Source organism: Perca fluviatilis, chromosome 3 (genome assembly GCF_010015445.1).
Source record: "Perca fluviatilis chromosome 3, GENO_Pfluv_1.0, whole genome shotgun sequence".
NCBI classification, from domain to species: domain Eukaryota; kingdom Metazoa; phylum Chordata; class Actinopteri; order Perciformes; family Percidae; genus Perca; species Perca fluviatilis.
Window position 1 is genome coordinate 33,536,018 of NC_053114.1, and position 21,077 is coordinate 33,557,094.

The 21,077-nt window shown below is 39.5% G+C and overlaps 1 protein-coding gene across 1 annotated transcript in view; it reads left to right on the forward strand.

The window, feature by feature from the left end:
• The window catches only part of sema4bb (sema domain, immunoglobulin domain (Ig), transmembrane domain (TM) and short cytoplasmic domain, (semaphorin) 4Bb), a gene marked incomplete at its 5' end in the record, with an annotated part of 30,425 nt that extends 14,682 nt beyond the window's left edge, over positions 1–15,743 (forward strand). Inside the window, 10 exons of the mRNA XM_039796146.1 lie at positions 424–522; positions 3,129–3,240; positions 3,702–3,818; positions 4,136–4,293; positions 8,442–8,623; positions 9,094–9,244; positions 9,874–10,084; positions 10,304–10,413; positions 12,776–12,911; positions 13,635–15,743. Coding sequence (XP_039652080.1) covers positions 424–522; positions 3,129–3,240; positions 3,702–3,818; positions 4,136–4,293; positions 8,442–8,623; positions 9,094–9,244; positions 9,874–10,084; positions 10,304–10,413; positions 12,776–12,911; positions 13,635–14,407 — 2,049 coding nt within the window. The remainder of the gene's footprint in view (positions 1–423; positions 523–3,128; positions 3,241–3,701; positions 3,819–4,135; positions 4,294–8,441; positions 8,624–9,093; positions 9,245–9,873; positions 10,085–10,303; positions 10,414–12,775; positions 12,912–13,634) is intronic.
• Positions 15,744–21,077: the final 5,334 nt, after the last annotated feature.

Sequence of the window (21,077 nt, forward strand, 5' to 3'; positions counted from 1 at the left end):
TCTTTTTTGTGAACTGCTTCTCTCTCTCTCTCTCTGTCTGTCTGTCTGTCTGTTACCTTGTTGTCATGCCAGCTGTTGTATCCCTAGGCGACAAACCTTGGTAATCCTCGTACTGCAGTGTACAACTCTGGTCTGTGTATTACAGAAAGCCCACCAGGCAACTGCTGTGTGATGCTTGGAGGTTTTCCCAACAGCATTTGAAGAAAAAGGGAACATGTTTGTGTTTCTAACCATTTCTATCCAGTTTCACAGAATCTGAAGTATTTGTGGGGGGGGTGGGGGTTTGCTCTGAAATATTTACTTATGATTACGGGCTCCAGTATTTCAGGCACAGATTTTAAGGAGCTCTCAAGAAAAACATTCAGTTGTAAGGGTATCGTGTGGACTCATGGACCTCACTCTCTCCATTTGTTCCCCATCCAGACTGATTGCTTCAATTACATCAAAATCCTCCTGCGGCTGAATAGCACTCATCTCTATGTGTGTGGCACCTATGCCTTCAGTCCTATTTGCGCCTACATAGTAAGTAATGACCTCTCAATCTACCCAATGTTCACTCCAAAGAGTTTATTTCTCACTACTTCTCTCACTATCACAGCTTTGAATTTTGATATTACCTTTTTTTGGTGTTCTGAAGGGAATCAAGCTCTTTTATCCACCATGTCAGTAGTGGATCTGCTGTTATCCAAGCGTAACCAAATGCTGCTGAGGCACTTTAGCCAGACAAGTCAACAGGGGGTACACAAGCTGTGTGGTTTCCAGCAAGAGGGAAGGAAGCAGGAGATCTGTTTGTCTAGCAGAGGAGTAAATCTGGAGTGATGGTAACCGGCAGCAGGATGACAGCGATTTCAGTGATGGGGGGGCAATTAAGCTTCAGGACAGCTCGGCTCTTAAAGTGGGGCATTACACTCTCCCCTTTGACGTCAGAGGGGTAAAAAAAAAACACACGGGACGTCTCTGACTGTAAATGACTTGGCAGGACTTTAGGCCCTGAACTGGGATTCAGAGAGAGAAAAAAAAAAAAAAAAAAAAAAAAAAAAAAAAAAAAAAAAAAAAAAAAAAAAAAAAAAAAAAAAAAAAAAAAAAAAAAAAAAAAAAAAAAAAAAAAAAAAAAAAAAAAAAAAAAAAAAAAAAAAAAAAAAAAAAAAAAAAAAGAGAGAGACTTTTGATATGCATAATATTAACATTATTAAATGTTATTTTTCTAGCTCTTCTCAAAGCAGTCTCAGGGGGTTTTTTTATGGGCAGAGTAACAGGACACTGAAGCCAAGAAGATACACTAAACAATAACATGACAGACATTGATTAAAACCAGCCAGGAGTATAATAACAACTCATAAAACTGAAGCATGGGAAGATTTTCCAGGCAATGGAGGCACTCGACGCTGTCCTGTTTGATTTGATTAAATGGAACATGGAAGATTTTATGTCTATCTTAATGCAATAGTCCCATTCCAATATAGACATTGAATGCTTTATTGCTCACTGTAATTGTTCCTTCTTCTCTATACTGGCAAAGAGATCCCTGCTATAAACAATTTCAATGTAAGTGATGGGGAACGAAATCTACTGTCATCGTTCTGTGCACAAATGCATTGAGAGCTTAGCTGAAGCTAGGAGTCAGACAAATCCTATAGATAAATCCAAAGTTTTGGTCTTAAGTAGCAAATCCCTACGGTTTCAATGTTCTTATAGGCATGTCAGTTTTGTATTAAGATAGACTTGAACAAATGTAAGTCTATCCTTTAAACCTAAGTGTTATCTATTGTTTTTAAAAGCTTGAGCCATAATATTGGATCCTACACTTTAACTTTAAACAATTGGTCGATCCGTCAAATAAAAGAAAATAATTTTGAAACTCAATTAATCGTTTAAGTCAAGTATCAAGCAAATATTCCAAACATTTGCTGGTTCTCGAATGTATCTCAAATCTCTTCTCAAATGTGAATATTTGCTGCTTTCTCTGTTTTATGTCATTGTATGTTGTCTTTGGGTTTTGGACTGTTGGTTGGACAAAACAAGCATTTTGAAGACGTCGCCCACACTTGCCACAATGCAACATGATAGCGTCTTTCATTAGAACGCTGCCAACATGTTTCAAACTCCCTGCCCACAGTTTGTAACACTGTTAAACAGCCCGACCCTGAGAAGTGATGTCACCTTTTCTCAGACTTGACAATGCTCTTCCAGAGTCTTTTCAGAGGCGGAATATTGACCTACATACTTACTGTAGATCTCCCTGGCATATACACTTAATCAAACAATATTAGATATATATTAACCAGCCTCAGGCACCTATAATTACCTAGATTATGTTCTATGGCCTGTTGATTAACAATGTCTGAATTTATTATTAGTAAAGTGCGGTCATGAAAGCCTTCTTCCTGTGTAAACCATATAAACCGCCTAAAGACAGACCTTCTGAAAAGTACTTATTACAGTACAAATTTAAAGGATAAAGTTGGTATTGTTCTATACTTTTCTTATTGTCAACAAATGCCATGAAAAGACCAAAACCAACAGTCTGTCCCCTTCTTCTCTCACTCAGCCCAAAGTCTTTTTGTTCCCACTTATGGCATACATTTTTAAAAATAGGTCACAAATATGTTTTTTTTGTTGCATTACAGTACTTAAACAGGAGTAAAGATTACATTTCAGGGACTATTTTTTTATTATTTTATTATTAGGGGAGTAATACACATTGGCAAGCATCTACGGCAACACAAAGGTGAATGCGAGGTTGACTTACAAAATCTTAGTGATGTGCTTTTCAACAGCAGCTCTATGGCACAGATGAATAAGAAACTTTTCTTTTAATATTTGTTCAACTAACCTAGTGGGTTTAGAAGTATGTCATGATAATGAACCAGCCTTAGATCTGCTATAAGTTTTAGAAATAATAGAAAAGTTTCCTGTGACATACAGTATCCTAAAGCCTTGGCTTAATCACCAGACAGAGCTACTGTATGTTCAACGTGACCAAACTCTCTAAAGGTCAATGTGCTGTGTGTATTGTAATGAAGAAGTGGAGAGAACGAGCTTGAGGTCGCTGAGCTCACTTTTTACTTTAAGTAAAATTTAATTGGACTGTGCCTGAGGGACATTTGCTGTATGTGTGTTGCCTCCAGAACACGTCAACATTCACACTGGAGAGAGATGAAGTGGGCGAGGTCGTGATGGAAGATGGGCGCAGTCGCTGTCCCTTTAATCCAGATTACAAATCCACCGCAATCATTGTTGGTATGTAGTAATACACAGATTATTATTTTTTTTTCTCTTCATGTCACTTTAAACATTTAGCATGCAAAGAACGACACATTATTATGAGCTGTTTATGACACTACTTTGATGTTAACTACCACTTTGATGTAGTAATGAGTCATGATGTGCCTGCTAATTTTTTGTCTAATCATTTGTCTGCACGGGTCCAAGCCGGACACCAACAGTTTGTGTTCAACTTTTTTAACAAGCAATTAGTGAATAATTAAGCTGGATATGAGCGGGAGAAATTATGTATCTAATCCTTCACTCTGACTGCTCCGTTGACTGCTCTCAGTTCACTCTAAGCTATTACTGACTTCATCTGTTGCAGTTAAGAAAGCCCCTAACACACCATTTCTTTGTAATGTATTAGGTTTAATTAATAGCAAATCAAATTGTTAATTCAAAATCTTGCAATGTTGTCCTTTGTTTTCTTCCAGGTGGTGAATTGTACACTGGTACTGTCAGCAACTTCCAAGGGAATGAGCCAGTCATTTACAGGAGTTTGGGTCAGGGAACTGCTCTGAAGACAGAAAACTCTTTAAAATGGCTGCAAGGTAAACATCAGATGACAGCCCCCCCCCACTCATCTTCCATTATGTATCCAACAGAGCAGATAAGCTCCAGAAAGTAGTGATCATTAGCGAGGCACAGTCGCTAATGCATGTAGACCGAGAGCAAAGACAAGCTCTCCTAGATTGCGAGCGCCCAGTCCTATCAGTCGAAGCACATGCACTTCAAAACAGCCAGTTTACGCAGCTCTCTGACTTCTGTCCAAATGTACGACGATCCAAAAGTGATGAGAAAATAGTTCCCTTACGTAGATGATAAAGGTGTAACATGTTTCTCTAACCACATGTTTCCTTTGTTACAGATCCCATCTTTGTCGGTTCAGCTTATATCGAGGAGAGTCAGCCAATAGGAAACCCCGTGGGAGACGACGACAAGATTTACTTCTTCTTTAGCGAGGCGGGAAAGGAATTCGACTTCTTTGACAACACCATTGTGTCGAGGATTGCTCGCGTGTGTAAGGTAAGACACCTGGGGTTAGGGTGAGGTCATTACACAAGAGGGCCATGCAAAAATAAGAGGCACAGCAGAGCCTCAAGCTTCATCCACCTAATCCTGATACAATTGCATCAAAACAAGGTGGGACACTCCCATGTCAAAGCACGTTTGGTCACATTTAACTGTACTGTACTCCATGCCTGTGTAGATGCAATGGAAATATGTCACTGGTGCGTTAAAGCTCTTTCCATTTGACTGTGCAAACATGTTTTCAACAGATTTGGTTTCCCCTTGCCTGAATCATCCTCTCCTCCTCACCACACCGCCCTCCCTTTTTCTCTGCAATGTCATCTCTCCCTTTCCTTCCATCTCCCTCACAATGTCAGCTGCACTTGTCCATCCCTCCAGCTCTTTGCCTTTCTCCACCAGCGCGTTGAGCTTTGCAGGCATTATTAGTATTCAAGGGTGCTTCGCAGCAATATGAAATGCTTTTTTTCCCACTCTACTATATGGCCTGTTTTTGTTGCGGGCAAAGCGTGCAAACTGTAGCAACTGCAGAATTCACTATTATCATTTAAACTACTGACTTCGTTACCCTTCTACTCCTCGTTTACGAGGGTTTAAGTTTGCTCGATCACCCTGAATAATCAACGGCAGACTTCATCCCTTTTCACCTGTCATCAGATCAATTAAACGGCTGCCTTATATACATGCCGCAGCATCCCTCCCTGACTGATGCCTCTTGTTCATGGAGGCAGTAATGTGAGTAATCATGGGGACAGCATGTAATCTTAAGTGACAGCTTAATGACTTAGTCCTGCTAGGCTCTGGCACTCGGTGCTGCAACACCTCTTATATATATATATATATATATATATATATATATATATATATATATATCTCTCTATCATTGACAGAAAGGCCCCCAGACTGTGGCAACTTGCTGCAGATGAGCTGTGCAATAGAGACAGAAGAATGGTTTTCTCTGCTCTATAAAGCGCCTTTATTTCTCTGGAATGCAGCAGCCCTCTGTTTCCTGACTGACATCTTTTCAGATGCTGTTCTGTGGCAGTACAGCAGTGATGCAGGTGGTTTATTCCCCAATTTACTGGGGAAATGCTTAAAAGCATTAACTAATCAATGTAATAAGATGATGCAGAGGAATTCTACCTGCTGACCAGTAATTTTGTGCAAATTTCGTTCACGTTCCACAACACCCCTCATCTGTTGCCCCTCTTCATTTTTGTGAGTGAGCAGCTGATGCGGCTGGGTTTTGTTCATTTGGTACCTTTTAAAGTATGGTAGTATTGGCTATAAGCCGTTTATGTTTGCAATATGCTTATGGATGTATAGAAAACCAGCACTGGATTACTTTGAGTAAAAGAAATCTGAAAACTTAAGATTAAACTTAAGAATAAGATTCTCAGGCAAATTCTGGAAATATAAGAGTCATCTTTTTATGATTTAAAAGTAGATTTATAGATGTTTTTGTCTGATGGACATCAGAGATAATGACATCCTAGGAATGTGTAAATCACACTGAATTTAAAAAATATGTGTATCATGTCTGTGTATTTAGATTTGACTGAGTTATGACTCAGAGAAGGAGACGCAAATTGCTGCAATCAGGCTCTAAGGGTTTTAAAGTACTGTAATTGCCTCCATGAGCTGCGTGCCACTGCTGATCTTGTTGGTGAGTGGGCCAAAACAGCAGGCCATACAAGTTCCTGTTGTTTTCAGAACACTGGCATCCACCTGTCCACCTCTCACAATGTCTTTTTTCTCAAGTCCCTCCCTTCTCTGTCCTAACACTAGAGACCAGTCTAAAATATCTTTGAGAAACCAGCCCCTTAACTGCTGTTAGCATATTTTTTTTGTTTTTTATTTCTCAGAATAGTGTCTCACATCTGAACACATACCCTGTGTACTCTTTCAGAGAGCAGAAAGTGCTGAACTCAGATTAGAGTTGGGTAACAGCGAGGAATGACGGCCCTCCCTGTTAGCAGGTTGAGTATCTATAACGCGTTTGCTGACTGACTGACAGAACACATGCACTCCCTTTTCCCTCTCTGTACACGGCCAAGGCCAAATATGTTTGAATGTGCTTTTTGTTTTAACATCTGAAATATTTTGGATGTGTTGATTCATCTTGCCAGACAATTTGCTACCTTTTTAAAGAGGACATGTTTTTGTAAGATAACATAAATCAAAGCCATTTCAGTTTTTCATGCAGTTTAAACTACTGTTTTACTCAGGTTCGCCAAGTAATTCTGCTTCCGTAGTTGTTTTTTCTCCCCCTCCTTTGCTATCCGTCCCCCTCCCTTCTTCCACTCCCTCTTTCTTTTGTTTATTCAGGTGTGCACACTGAGGGACTGAGGAAAGCAGGCAGATTATTGGGTGGCACCGTTTTCTTTACTTCTTGTTCGTCAACTTCTCAGGTTGACACACATGCCGAATCTGAAATGTGAAGTAAAGATGAAATGTGAGAGAGCGGTGTAATACAGCACAAACGAGCGGGTATATATTTGGAGGGCAGCCATCGGGGGGTGTGGTCGATGCGATTGAGAGTGCAAGCTGCGCAGCGGAGCATAGCAACAGCGGCAGTGGACAGCTGAGAGAGCAGGAATGTGGTCTCCTCATTATGTGGACAGGCTACTACCACAGCCTAGTAATTGGCTGCCAGGCCGTGCATCTATCCCACGAGGTTTCACCTCACCGTTGTTTTTGTGTAACAGCACACGGTGGAGGAAACGGGGGTAGTTTAGCATTTTATTATCTCCTCAAGGGCGATTCACCCCTTGTGCTGTTGTGTTGGAGTTGTTCATGGTTTTGGAGGCCGTGCTGATGGGATCGCTTGGATCTGAGGCAGGAACACTGTCTTGAGATTGGGCGAGACCACTTGTTTTGCTCGTGTTCTTCCTCCTCCTCCTGCTTCTCCTGTGTTTTTCCAGCTCGCTAGCTGTATTTGGGAGGATTTTCTTTTGGTGTGTGTTTACAAGCTCTTTGATAATTGCTAGTCCTTGCAAAGTTGTCTGATAACTGTTTATGTGAATATTTAGTGACGGCTCAAAAAGAGCGAGTGCCTCTTCTGTATCTCAGAAGAGAAGTGCGACGTGAACCACTGATGCTGATTTCAAAGCTGTAATTAATAACTAACCGCTGTGTGTTTTCCATTTCACTATCCCCTATACTTCAAAGAGCCACTGATATTTTGTGCTAAAGCGTCTTTTATGTGATGTTATGTTTTTTTTTTTTTCCTACATTTTATTGTCAAAATATCCTTTGTAGTTTGGTATAAATCCACCACACATATATGCTGCACCAAAGAAAAGGAATTTCTTTAGAACATTGAAATCCTGGTTGGTTGTAATTATTTGTCCAGTTTATTTCTCTGAAAAGGGCCATGACTCTCACAGTAACCACTTTCAGATTCCCTTATTTGATCTCAACAGCACCCTCTAAAGCAAATAGGAGGGATTCCAGCCTAAGCATTTTTTTTAACCTTTCTAAGAGCTAGCAAATTGCAGAATATTCAAAGTACCCCTTCTCTAAAAATGTTTTGCTTATTGTTATTTCTCTTGGATGTTTGAGCTTCACTGTGCATAATTATGCACAAGCAGAGTTTGACACTAGAAGTGTTTTTAAAGTTCACCTGCTGAAGGAGGAAAGTTTCTCTGTGCTCATCACACATCTGAGTTTAACACGTGTACGTACGAGCATGATTTTGTGACATCACAACTAGTTTGGAAGCCAAACTGGAAACCAGTATGAAGCCTCCAGTGCACATACACTGAGAGCGAAAGAAGAAGAAGACCTCTTGTTTCCAGCAGTTAAACTTTTGAAACGAATACTCTTTGCATGTTAATTTAAACTAATGATTTTGCAGTGTATTCTTATTTGTAGAATATTTTAAATGACTTAAAACATGTCTGGATGTCTAAATTGGTTTCTATCTTCTACTATTCTTGAGAATTAGTGTTCATGTCTGAATGACACTTAGCTGCAACAGTAAGAGAATTTGGGGACAGACTTTGAAATCTTCATCAGCCTGGTGTTGTGTCTGGTCTAATTCCTTCACCCTGTTTTGGGGTTTGCATGGTGTTAATAAATTATGTTTAAATGAGACATAAAGTCCTCTGTAACTTACTATAACATACTTGAACTGTTTGCAGGGTGATGAAGGCGGCGAACGGGTGCTGCAGAAGAAATGGACGACCTTCCTGAAGGCCCAGCTGTTGTGTTCCCTCCCAGATGACGGCTTTCCCTTCAACATCATCCAGGACATGTTTGTCCTGAAGCCCATGGGAGACAGCTGGGAGAGCACTGTCTTCTATGGCGTCTTCACCTCCCAGTGGTAAGAAACGCACAAAGGGGTTTGTTCTGATCACCAAATGCTGGCATTCAGGCTCTTTGATAAATTCTGATTTAGTTCAGGTTATGTTTATGCACAAACAGACGCTTGAATCGACACAGCTCGCACACACACCATCTTGAGCCAGTTTTTTTATTTTTTTATTTATTTTTTATATCTGCACTCAGACTTGGCAAGTTTCCTTTTTCTTACTTGGCTCCTCTGAATTTAGAGCAGCTGTAATGAGCTTAAACACTAACACAAGCTCATGCAACCCCAATGTCTAATTAATGTATCAACAAAATAAAGGTTTTAATATGGAAATCGTACAAGTGCCTACTCTAACTGCTCTCCAGACAGACGTGGTTGCTCCAGTTTACAGAATAAAATGCAGAAAGGATGGATTGGGTACAAAGAAATGCTAACATGCATTCAACCAGGGGTAACGTATACATTTATTTATGTGTTCACAGGAATAAAGGAGCATCGGGCAGCTCAGCGGTGTGCGCTTTCACCATGGCACAGGTGGAAAGAGCCTTCAGCGGGCGCTACCGAGAGGTCAACAGGGAGACACAGCAGTGGTACACCTACAACCACCCAGTGCCAGAACCACGGCCCGGAGCGGTGGGTGGTTTAGGAAATATCCTGTGACAACCAATACAGTTTAACTTTTTTTGGTTCAGTCAGTGCATATGTTCATTCAACCAGCACCAGTCTCTATTCACTCAGCTCACATAAGAGACACAAAATAACAGCAATGCAATTTATTTTTATTTTTTTTACCATCTCAACGATCTATTTTGTTATGACACTTAACAATGTATGTGTCTCCAGCAAAACATTCCCAGTTGTAACTGTAGACAGATTTTTTTGAGGGGGGCTGTTCAACAAGTGAGCTTGATGTAAAGCAGATGTTCTCCTTTTTCTCTTGCTGACTTAACGCTTCATAAGTCCCTGGAAATGAATGAATGAATATAATATAATATAATAATATAAAAGCTTAAAATCAGATATTAGCTTTAAAAACATGGTTACAAACTTCTACATCAGCCAGTCCCACAATTTCAAGGCCTGCTATTGTACATAACCATTGTACTGGATTCTGTATTTTCAAATATTACCTCACCCCAAACTTAATGTACTTCATAAGTGGCTCAATACAGGTCAATCCAATATCCTGCTTCATTGAGTACTTCCGGGTCTACTTGAATAAGCAGACATTCATTTTTCATTTGTAATTCTCTCCCTCACAGTGCGTAACCAACCACGCCAAGCAAATGGGTATCAAGTCGTCCTTGCACATGCCTGATAAAGTGCTCAACTTTGTCAAGGACCATTTCCTGATGGACAGCGTGATCCGCAGTGCTCCCCTGCTGCTGAAACGCAGCGTGCGCTACACACAGATCGCTGTGCACAAGATCCAAGGCATGGAGAGGGCCTATGACGTGCTCTTCATCGGAACAGGTACAGCTCATTACACACAACAGCCAGTTATTTGTTATTTTGTAGGTCTTTCCATAAATCTTTAAATGGAAAAACAAGTTTCTAAAAGTATCCTCGCATTATCTTCAAACATGAACATTGCTTTTGTGTTTTTAAAACTGTAGAAGTTGCTTCTATAACGCACAGACTGTCTGCTGCCTTCAGTAGAAGTCACATCCACTCCTCCCCTGTGTCTTTCAGATGACGGAAAGCTCCATAAGGCCATCAATGCCAACGATAAGATGCACATCATAGAGGAGATAATACTGTTTCCTGAGCCTGTGCAACACATCGAACTTGATCCTCAGAGGGTAAATCACAACGCTTTCATCTTAATACACATCTACAGTATAATCAATATTGTCACACCGGTTTGTATCAGTTTTATATTTCATGTTATGTTTCCCATTTATGATTCTCAAATCCATATAATAAAAATGCGGAGGAGCTAGATTTACCGGAGCAGAAGCTGGCTACAGACAGTTTCTTTCCACAGGGGCCATTTCATTGAGTTTTCTTGTAAGATATAGCACAGTCTTGAACAGAGTTTCTGATCCTCTCTGGCTTTTTACCCCTGAGCTAAATTTCATTACCTGTCTCTCTCTATTACATAATGGCCTCTCCCCGGGCCAAAGCAGCCAAACAGCAATCTTATCTAAGATTATGTCATTCTAATAAAGTCCAAGATACTTTTTGTGAGTATATTCTTAGCTCCAAATAGGGATATGAAAGACGGACATAATCCACGTGATGTCTATCTAATATACTGGTAAATAAGAATGGCCTAAATATAGACTGCACTTTTGGGAACACAGGGGTGTGCTGTACGTCCGTATCAACGTCACATTCATGGTGAAAATGCATTTCTGAATAATAGTAGCCTACTTCTACACAATGATAGGTGCTGCTTGAAAAGTGATTGAACTCCACATTTTATATTATATATTTTTGTTTAGCTATATTTTGCTACTTGTTTTTATTTGTTACCATTTTTCTTTTATATTCCATAGCTTTCCTGTTTAACCACTATCTGTGATTACTGTATCCACCATTTTCTCTTTTCGGTTGTTTGTGTCAACAGGGTTTCTACTACTGCATGTCTGTGTATCCATTTCCACTATACTGGCTGTCCAAAAAGGCTCGTGCCTATTCGTGCTAAACCTGACACACAATTATTTTTTCACAGGTGTATTCTACTGTGTCATAAAGTCCCAGGCTATATTTATTCCACTGTTCATACTCACTATATACATACATACATACATACATACATACATACATACATACATACTACATATACCGTTTGGCAAATTTCTTTCTCATATATTTCGATTATTTTCCTTGTTTATTTTTCTATCCAGCATCAAAACTAAAAAAAAAAAATAAATTATTTGTTATTAAAAATTAATTTTGTAATTAATAAAAAGCTTTTTTTTTTATTTTAAACACACCCTTCTTTTTTTTAAAGAAAAATTCATTAATTAAACAAGAAGACACACGAGTGAAAAGATTTTTTAAGTACTGTGTTGTTATACTTCACTGGGCTCAGTCTCATGTGGCTCATAGTGTGTTGTCGTCGTCCTGTGTTTCCGTCACACTTGTGTGCCAAATGTGTGTGTGTGTGTGTGTGCTCTTTCTAGTGGTTTGTGGTTCCTGTGTAAAATCTGCCTCGCCTACATATATATGTAATTTTTTTTGCTGCTTTGTCTGCTCTGTGTTTTGTGTGTGTGTATATGTGTCTCTGTGCTGTCTGTGTGTCTCTGTCTATGTGTGTCTGTCTAAAATAAAACATAATAAAAATATAATAAATATAATATAATATATTTTTTTTGTGTGTGTTTTTCTGTATGTGTGTCTTTCTCTTTTGCTGTGTCTCTGTCTGTGTGTGCTGTGTCTGTCTGCTGTCTATCTATCTTCTGTACCTGTGCTGTATGTATGTGTATCTCTGTGTGTGTGTGCTGTATGTGTGTGTGTGTATATGTATATGTGTATGTGTGTGTGTGTGTATATATGTGTGTGTATATGTATATATGTGTGTGTGTATATATATGTATATGTGTGTGTGTGTGTGTGTGTGTTGTGTGTATTTATATATGTGTGTATGTATATATATATGTATATGTGTGTGTGTATGTGTGTGTGTATATATATATGTATGTGTATATATATATGTATATATGTGTATGTGTGTGTGTATGTGTGTGTGTATATATATATGTATGTGTATATATATATGTATATATGTGTATGTGTGTGTATGTGTGTGTGTATATATATATGTATGTATATATATATGTATATATGTGTATGTGTGTGTATATATATATATGTATATATGTGTATGTGTGTATATATATGTATGTATATATATGTATATATGTATATATATATATATATATATATATATATATATATATATATATATATATATATATATATATATATATATATATTTTAATTACATTACATTTAATAGACTTTAGATAAATGTGTTTTTGCTGTGTTTGTTTTATAAGTGACATGCAAAGCTCCTAGTCATGTGCTTGAACAAGAAGCTTTTAAAAGAAGATTGTTCTCTTAGTCATACTGACAAAGCTATTCTCATTGGTGTCACAATGACAGACTTCGAGAGAGTTAAATGAGTGCATCCATACAAGGTGTCTCTCATAACAGCTGCTGTGCATCACCCTGTATTATTGTTTGGTACGTTTTCTCAGTCACTGGCAGCAGGATGTGGAGGAGGCCGATACATCAGCGATTTGCAACAGGACATTTCCCAACACCAGATCTGCCAGACCAGTAGCTTCTCGTAAGTGTGTTCTCTTTGTGTAGTGGTCTGTAATTAAAGTGTTGTCCTCTAATATACACAACAACAACATGCACATAGTCGTCAGAAGAATCAATCGCATGTTACAGATTTGTATGACAGCAGGTTAAACAGAGCAGGTCTGTGTATAAGAATTCATGTTAATTATATGTTTGACTTCGAAATTGTACATTATTCCGTGATATAGTTACTGTAAATACACTTATAGATGACTAATCCACCAAATATGAGAAGATCAATCTTGCATGTTTCAGTCAAATATGAAGTTACAGCAGTTAGCTTAGCATAAAGACAGGAAGCAGGGGGAAACGGCTAGCCTGTCTCTGTCGAGAGGTTAAATAAAATCTACTTATCAAGCACCTCTATCCCCCCGTAAAACCTCAACTTGTCTTTTTTACACTGTACGTATTAAACAAACAAGATACAACATGTTCATTTGTGAGCTTTAGAGGTTTTTAGCTCTGGACATAGCAAGGCTAGCTGTTTCCCCCTGTTTCCAGTCTTTTTGCTAAGCTAACGTCCTCCTGGCTCTAGCTTCATATAGACAGATGCGAGAGTGGTATCAATCTTCTCAAAATGTTGAACTATTCCTTGAAATTAGGCTTATTCCATATGCAATTAGTAAAATAGTTCTCGAACTGAATCTTTGTGTTTTGAAGCAACATTGGGTTTTTTTTGTTTGTTTTTTTATATACATATATATAGGTGGCTCCCAATGCCAACTCATTACAATCCCAGTCAACACATTCAGAGTCCTGGCCTGCAAACTGCGGTCCAACCTGGCACAGAGGAGGTGGCGTTACAGTGACAGCGCCAGCCAGTTCCTCTACGCTACTCCAGAGGGAAACCTGGTAGTGGTGGCACAGGCCGACAGGATGGAGACCTACGAGTGCTGGTCAGAAGAGGAGGGTTTCCGGCAGCTGTTGGCCAACTACTGTGTGAGGGCGGAGCCCCGCCAGGAAAGCACCACTCTGATTGGTCACTCGCGCACTCCACACATTGAGCGAGAGGAGACCATCATCCTGCCGGGCGAGTCTCGTTCTGAGCAGGTCCACACGAAGACATACTGGAACGAACTGATTGTGGTGTGCGCCCTGCTGGCGTTCTCCCTCGTGGTGTTCTCCTTGTTCATCATCTACAGGAACCGCGATCATATGAAGTCCATGCTGAAGCAGGGCGAGTGCCCTAACATGCAGCAGAAGAAGCCAAGGATTGTGGGAAAGCCTGCTGAGAGCTTACCCCTAAATGGTAACACCATCCCCGTTTCCACTTCTGATCACAAGGGCTACCAGACGTTAAATGACAACTACATCTGCAGCACGCCCACCCACGAGTCCTCGCCAGACAACAGCAAGAGCTTCTCTGAGTCCTCCGACAGGCGGCCGCTTAACTTGAAGGAGAGCCACGTGGAATACTCCCCAACCTGCCCTCGGCCCAGAGTGAGGCTAGGCTCGGAGATCAAAGACTCTATTGTATGAGAGCACTGTATTCCCTAAAAAGATGCCACCCTGTATCTCCATGAAGGATACAGGCCACCGAGCGAAGGAGAGGAGACCCTGACATCCCTCTTCATCACAGCACATCTTTTATTTTAGTCATCTTTTGTTCTGTGATCAGTGCGGAGGTCCTTTCGTTTAACCATTTCCACTCCGAAGCCAGAGGTTGGTCTGGTGTGCTGCATAGGGCAGGAAGAGGAGGCAGCACAACAATTCACTTTCAACCAGGAACAACAACCATGGCAGCTGCTCAGAATAGTTATAGGCTTTGTTTGAGTCAATCTCATGGCCACTAATGTGTGTGAGTGTAGGGCTGGGCAACATGAGGAAGAAAAACCTACCACAATAACCAAAACATCTTCTTCCAATATTTAATGTAACATTAAAACTAGTCTAGTTGATGTTCATCACACGATATAATAAAAACAATAAATTATGAACATTGATAAGGTTTCCCAGCCCTATGTGAGTATGCGTATAACCTTCCACATGCTCTGCAGAAGAAGGCTGCCACAGAGGCCATACTTCTGTTATTACGCACACTAGTCTAGAACCAAGCTGCAGCTACATGGTGACCAAGAGTTCAGGTTTAGGAGACTATAATTACATGTATTGCTTATTCGTTATGATCCACACATTATGGAAGCAAGTCAGAAGCACATTTGTTCCCTTTTGCTGAATAAATGTCATGACTGTAGGAGGATAAAGATGATGAAAGATGAGACTGTCTAGGAGAAGACACTACACACTGTTGGAACAACAATTGCAAGGACGGTAACTTTAAGAAAGAGATCAAAAAAATGTGCTCATAAATTATGCTCTGGGGCCTGAATACTGACATTTACCTCCTTGAATGTATGTTGTTGTTCAGAGGTTTAAGTCACACATCACTGCACCATGGACAATTTAGGGAACCCGTTGCTCCACATCTCCGCTCATCTGAGACGGCCCAATTCTACAGTATTGACATGCAGGTACCATGATGGGCTCTAAAATCGAACTGAGACACAGACCAACCCGTTTTTGAGGGCAATATAGAAAAGAGACCTAGGTCAGTCAAGGTAGAGATCACAAGTACGGAGAGCCAAGAAAAAAAAGGGGACGTCCACACCTCTACCATCTTCAGGGCAGCACCAAAATCATGTGCACTGTGCCAAGAAAACAACTCGATTGTCTTATCGAAATGCAATAGTGCCATTCTGTTATGACCACTCCCATACTTTGCGTTAGCATTGATCACTGTCGAAGAGCACATGGTGACAGAACCAGAAGTGTAAGTAAAGTGGCACTAAGAATAATAAATAAATGTGAAGTGCAAGGTTAGAAATTTCTTGAAGACTGTTAGCTCAAAAGAAACTTTTCAAACTGTGTTGGGCAAAATAATTGACGTTTATGAAAAATCTGAACTGGGACCAAAGGAAATTGCATGGAGATTACTTCATGTGAAAGCTTGTCTTGTGGTTGTCCGGTGAGAAAATATTCCAGTTTTCCTTCAGCTACCCTTAAATCTGCCTTCTAAGTATACACTGAAACATACAGGTACAACTAGTGCAAGACTATTGCTATACTATAGCTTGATGAGCGCTAACAACACAAACTGTGGTAAATTTAAGCACTAATAACTCAAAATGAAAAGGTCACAGAACAACCAACAATAACTGTCACTGTAGTGGAGAGAGATACTATTTGTTGTCCAGACTGCAGCTGCACTATGTAGTGATGTAGTTGCACAGAGCGCTGTATTAGCTCAATATAAGCCCCCTCCAGCAGGTTATGTATGTATTTCTTACATACATGGTTCCCCACACTCAGTCAGATGTCATTGTGACATTAATGTGAAAGCACAAGTAATCAGGGTCTTGAATACTTACAGGTTTGTACATGTCAGTAAAAAATCTAAGAAATGCAACTACTGAGAAACCGAAAGTATGTGGCTGCTGGGGAAAATGATTTTTTAGAAATCAGTTATTACAGGGACCAGTGCCGCCATTACAAACACTCTTGCACCCACATTGCTTAGAATTTTGAGACTTAACATGCAGAATTTCCCAAAGATTTAGGAAGCTGATGATGGTGTGTAAATCTGAATGAGAAACATTTACACGGCCATAGGGACAATATGGCACCACATGTCTTAGAATACATCACCAATTCACTGTATTGATCAAGTAAGCCTTCAGTATATATTCCAGTATCCTACAGAATAAACGTTTTGCTATTTCCAACATTGAGCAGATGACGGAATGCACAGTATGTAACTGCTACAAGTTGACAAAGTAATTGCACAGCATATTGCGCAACAGTAGTCAGTGTTTCCTTTTTTTCTTCAGTTTTTGTTGTGTGTGTGTATATACAGTAGCTGTGCTTAATATTGTGTGTTTTTCCAAGGGACCTTGTGCAAGATGTGTTGTAGAGATAGTCTTAAAACTAGAGAGTGAACACTGCTGATATTTTGTTTTCATAGTGCTTTACTGCCTACTTCAACATACATTTCAAATCTTGCACAGCATACTGCACATTTCTCACCATGCTGTTTAATCAGCACCTGGGCTGTTTTTTTTATCAAGCATGTCAAAGCAGGAGGGGCATCCATTTTTGCCCAACTGAAATGAAGGTGTAGTTTAATATTGTAAGAAATATGCTTATTCACTTTCCTGCTGAGAGTTCAATGAGAAAACCGATGCTGCTCTCGTTACAGACACGAGTGCTGTCAGTCTTATCTAACTCTTGGCACGAAAACAAAGTATATTTCCCAAAAGGTCTACCTATTCCTTTAGTTGCTGAGACTAACCAAACAAACAAGAGTACAACATTTGCCAAGAGATGCATAACAAGAATAAACCAGACAATAAAAGCCGTGGTGCAGAGCGTTGTTTGCCACCACTGTTAAGACCACTGTTGAACTACAATATGTCTCTCTGGAGGCTGAATAACCTGCTTTCAGATGCTTGGTGGATAACCTCAAAACATATTTTTAAAATGCCTTTAGATGTCAAGTTGTTCTGCCTTTAGCCACGTGCCATATTATACACTACCCAGCAGTGACCTCACCAACCGAGTGTGGTGAATGGCATGATTGTAGCCCTCCGTGGGCACTCATAACTCCACAACGCAACACGGGTCAACAGTAGATTTACAGATTCTCTCAAGCCACCATTAACTTAATCTGCAAACTATAAAACTGGGAGCTGCTCAAAATTCCGTACCATTCTGCAGGCTTGTGTCAGACGTAATACTGTGCACATAGGAACATCTTTCTGAAGAGGTCAGTATTTAATAATAATAATAATATAGTGAAGCTGAAGTAACAATACCATTTGACATTCATAGTTAATAATGCCTAAAAGGTCAATACTGTGTCATAAATGCATATTTATTAATGACGTGCTTTTCAATAAAAAAGCAAATATCATGGTGATTGATGCTCCATTTTGAGTGGCTCCTCAGTAATGCAACATACTGTATTGGACATGAATGTAGCCAACTATAACATATTTTGTAGAACATCTACAGCAGTCTATTTTCCTAAAACGGCTTAAGTAGGCAATGCATTGCAACATCTTTTTAGGATTTTGTTGTTTGTCACACTAGAAGTAATTAATCATTTGTGCTGCACGATGTAGTACTGCAGTAAGATGCAAGCACAGCTCCAAATCCTCCATATTGGCTCAGCCGTGAGACGCAGCAACAGCTTTGCCTCAGCATACTGAACACCATAAGCTTAGTTGACTGAATAATTATTAGACAAATGTGGTATTGCCTGCATGATTTCCTTTTTTATTTGTTGTGTACAAATAACATTGTGGACTGTATTTTTTGTATCATTGAGATTGTGACTGTTTTTATTATATTGTACATAAAAAGCACTTTATTTTAATTTTTTTTAAGAAATGAATAAAATACATGTTTTGACAAATGCATGTGTGAGATCATTTTATGCTGTAATTTGCTGTTTCGTCATGGACTTTAACGATGAACTGATGGTCAAATGAAGCCTCATCAAGCTTCGTGAACCGTTTTCTGAGCTCACTAAATGGTGCTCTCTGTTCAACAAAGTGTTGAAAGCACACTGAATTAACATTTCTTGAGCCTCTTCCTTTAAACCAAGAGCGCCATCTTGTGGGCTCAGAAAATAAATGAAATGGTTCACAAAGCTTCCTGAGGCTTCATTTGGCCATCACTACTTACGTAGAAGGCTTATTGAGTGAGAAAGTGAATATGGCTCCCTTTAATACCGACTTTGTATATCATTTTAGATGTGAAAACAAAGCTGGAGTATAAAAAACATTGTTACAATTGCACATGAACTAACCCTAAAACAGTGCATCCAAACAATATTAAAATGTATAAAAAACAACCAAATAGCCTTCAAAACAACTTTTGTCTTCTCCCTTGGAGTGTTGTCATCAAACTGATTTATTGCCTCAATAAATATACTCAGTTTAGTGGTTCATTTCATTAAAATTCCCATGGCATGAAAATGTCACTTTATGAGGTTTTTTAACATTAATATGCGTTTCCCCCAGCCTGCCTATGGTCCCCCAGGGGCTAGAAATGGCGATAGGTGTCCTGCTCTGCCTTTGAGAAAATGAAAGCTCAGATGGGCCGATCTGGAATCTTGCTCCTTATGAGGTCATAAGGAGCAAGGTTACCTCCCCTTTCTCTGCTTTGCCCGCCCAGAGAATTTGGCCCACCCATGAGAGAGAGACATCATGGCTTTCAAACAAGCAAAGTGGCAGTTGGTCAAGGCCACACCACCACACAGCCCCAACCTCCACCTTATGTGTTAGATTTTTTAGGAATGTTGATTTAACTTAGGTTTGCTGATGATGCTGATGAGATGAGCCTCTTCCTCACAACACTGCAAGTGATGGTTATGAGCAAGGCTTGAGCTCCGCACACCCAGTTACAGTATTTTCTTTTTGCTGCACACTGGTCATGGATACACACAGTTAAAGGGCAGCCCTGTCATAAACGTTGGCTGTGGGAATCAATACATAGTTATTTTTTGGACACTGTGTGTATCTGCCACCCTGTTTACCCAGTAGGGACAGAGAAATGACAACATAGGGACTCTGTGTCACATTGCTGCTCTGCTTCATCATGGTACAGCGCAGGTAAAGACTGGGTTTGGTTTTCTTTCTCTCCGCTAGCACTGTCCTCTTATCAAACCAAACTTTATCTCATTCTTGGGTCGAATCCACATCATGATTACTTGAATATCAAGGATCAAGGCCATAACAGAGGTCACTCTACAAGATCTGTCCATGCCCTTTCTCACATTTCATCAGTACTTCTTTTTAAATGTATTCTTTCTGGAACTGGATTTAAACACATTCAGTTATTGAGTTTTCCTAGTCTATTCTTGACCACAGCTGCTGCAAACATTAGGCAACTCTTCACTTCCTTCACACTTGTGTACTGCATATCACTGACCATCATTTCCACAAGACATCTGCAAACATCCAGCCTGTTTTGGATGATTCATAATTAACTGTATTATATCAAGGCCACATTACAGACGGAGAGAGAGAGAGAAATGTATCATCTGTCATTGTTGTGTAATGACCGATGTTATCTGACCATTCAATGATCCACAAGCAATGGTGAAGTGTTTTTAAAGAAGCATGGGTGAGTGCAATTTTTGAATGTAAATTCAAAGCAAATACCAGAATCTCACTCAAACATGTTTTACTCTCATATATCAAAACCAGGTTAACAGACATTTACACATGCAGCTAGATGCAACACATTAGGCTTCCATGCTGTTTCCTGGGTCTTTCTTTCTAAATTTAAAAAGCTTCTATCAAAATATGTTTTTAGGTGTCCCACAGGGCTCCTAACTTGTCCCAATTCCCTTTTCAGTTTTCTTCTCTGTGTAGAGTGCTTGGCCTTGGCATGCTATTCTGTTTTAGTTTTGTGATAAACAGTATTGATGGGAGCCTTTCATCTCCTGATTTTCTGAATTTGTTTGGCAGTTTAAAAAAAGATGAATTGTGACTTGTTTCCAATTTACAATCTATCTAGAATAATTTGGTTGGCATCCAGTTCAGCTGTTGAAAAGGGCAGGTTAGACAAGAGTAAAGAGCTGTACAGAAAGTAAGCAATATTATTATTATTTTTCCCTTTTTAGATCTGTTTGTCAAAGCAACAATTCAATCATCGACTTTCAGAGTGATACTTTTCTGTTTACAATATGTTTGAGACAACTTGCCAGACTTGCTGGAAACTGCTGACTCAGCAGTAAAAATAAACAACTAAATATTATAACTAATTAGTAACTAATTGACACATAGTGATCCATGTGTCAATTAGTCACTGATGTCATGATCTATATTGTTAATCTATACATCATAAATCGTATTATATCACTACGAACAATGCGGCACTCAAGGCCTCAACATACCCCCGAAAACAGTACAGCTAGTTAGTTAATGAATTAGAGAGTTTTTTTTACCAGTTTAATTTATGTTTGTATGGGTTAATGTAAAAAAACAGTTAATGTACTGTATTGTTAAAATTTAGGAGATAGTTTGATTTGTTGCCATTGTCATTGTTATTCAGTGGTACCAGTAAATAGCCAGCAGGTGTCAGTATCGCGACCTAGACAGCATAGATAGATATTGGCAGTCTGGCATGGGTAAATCAGAAA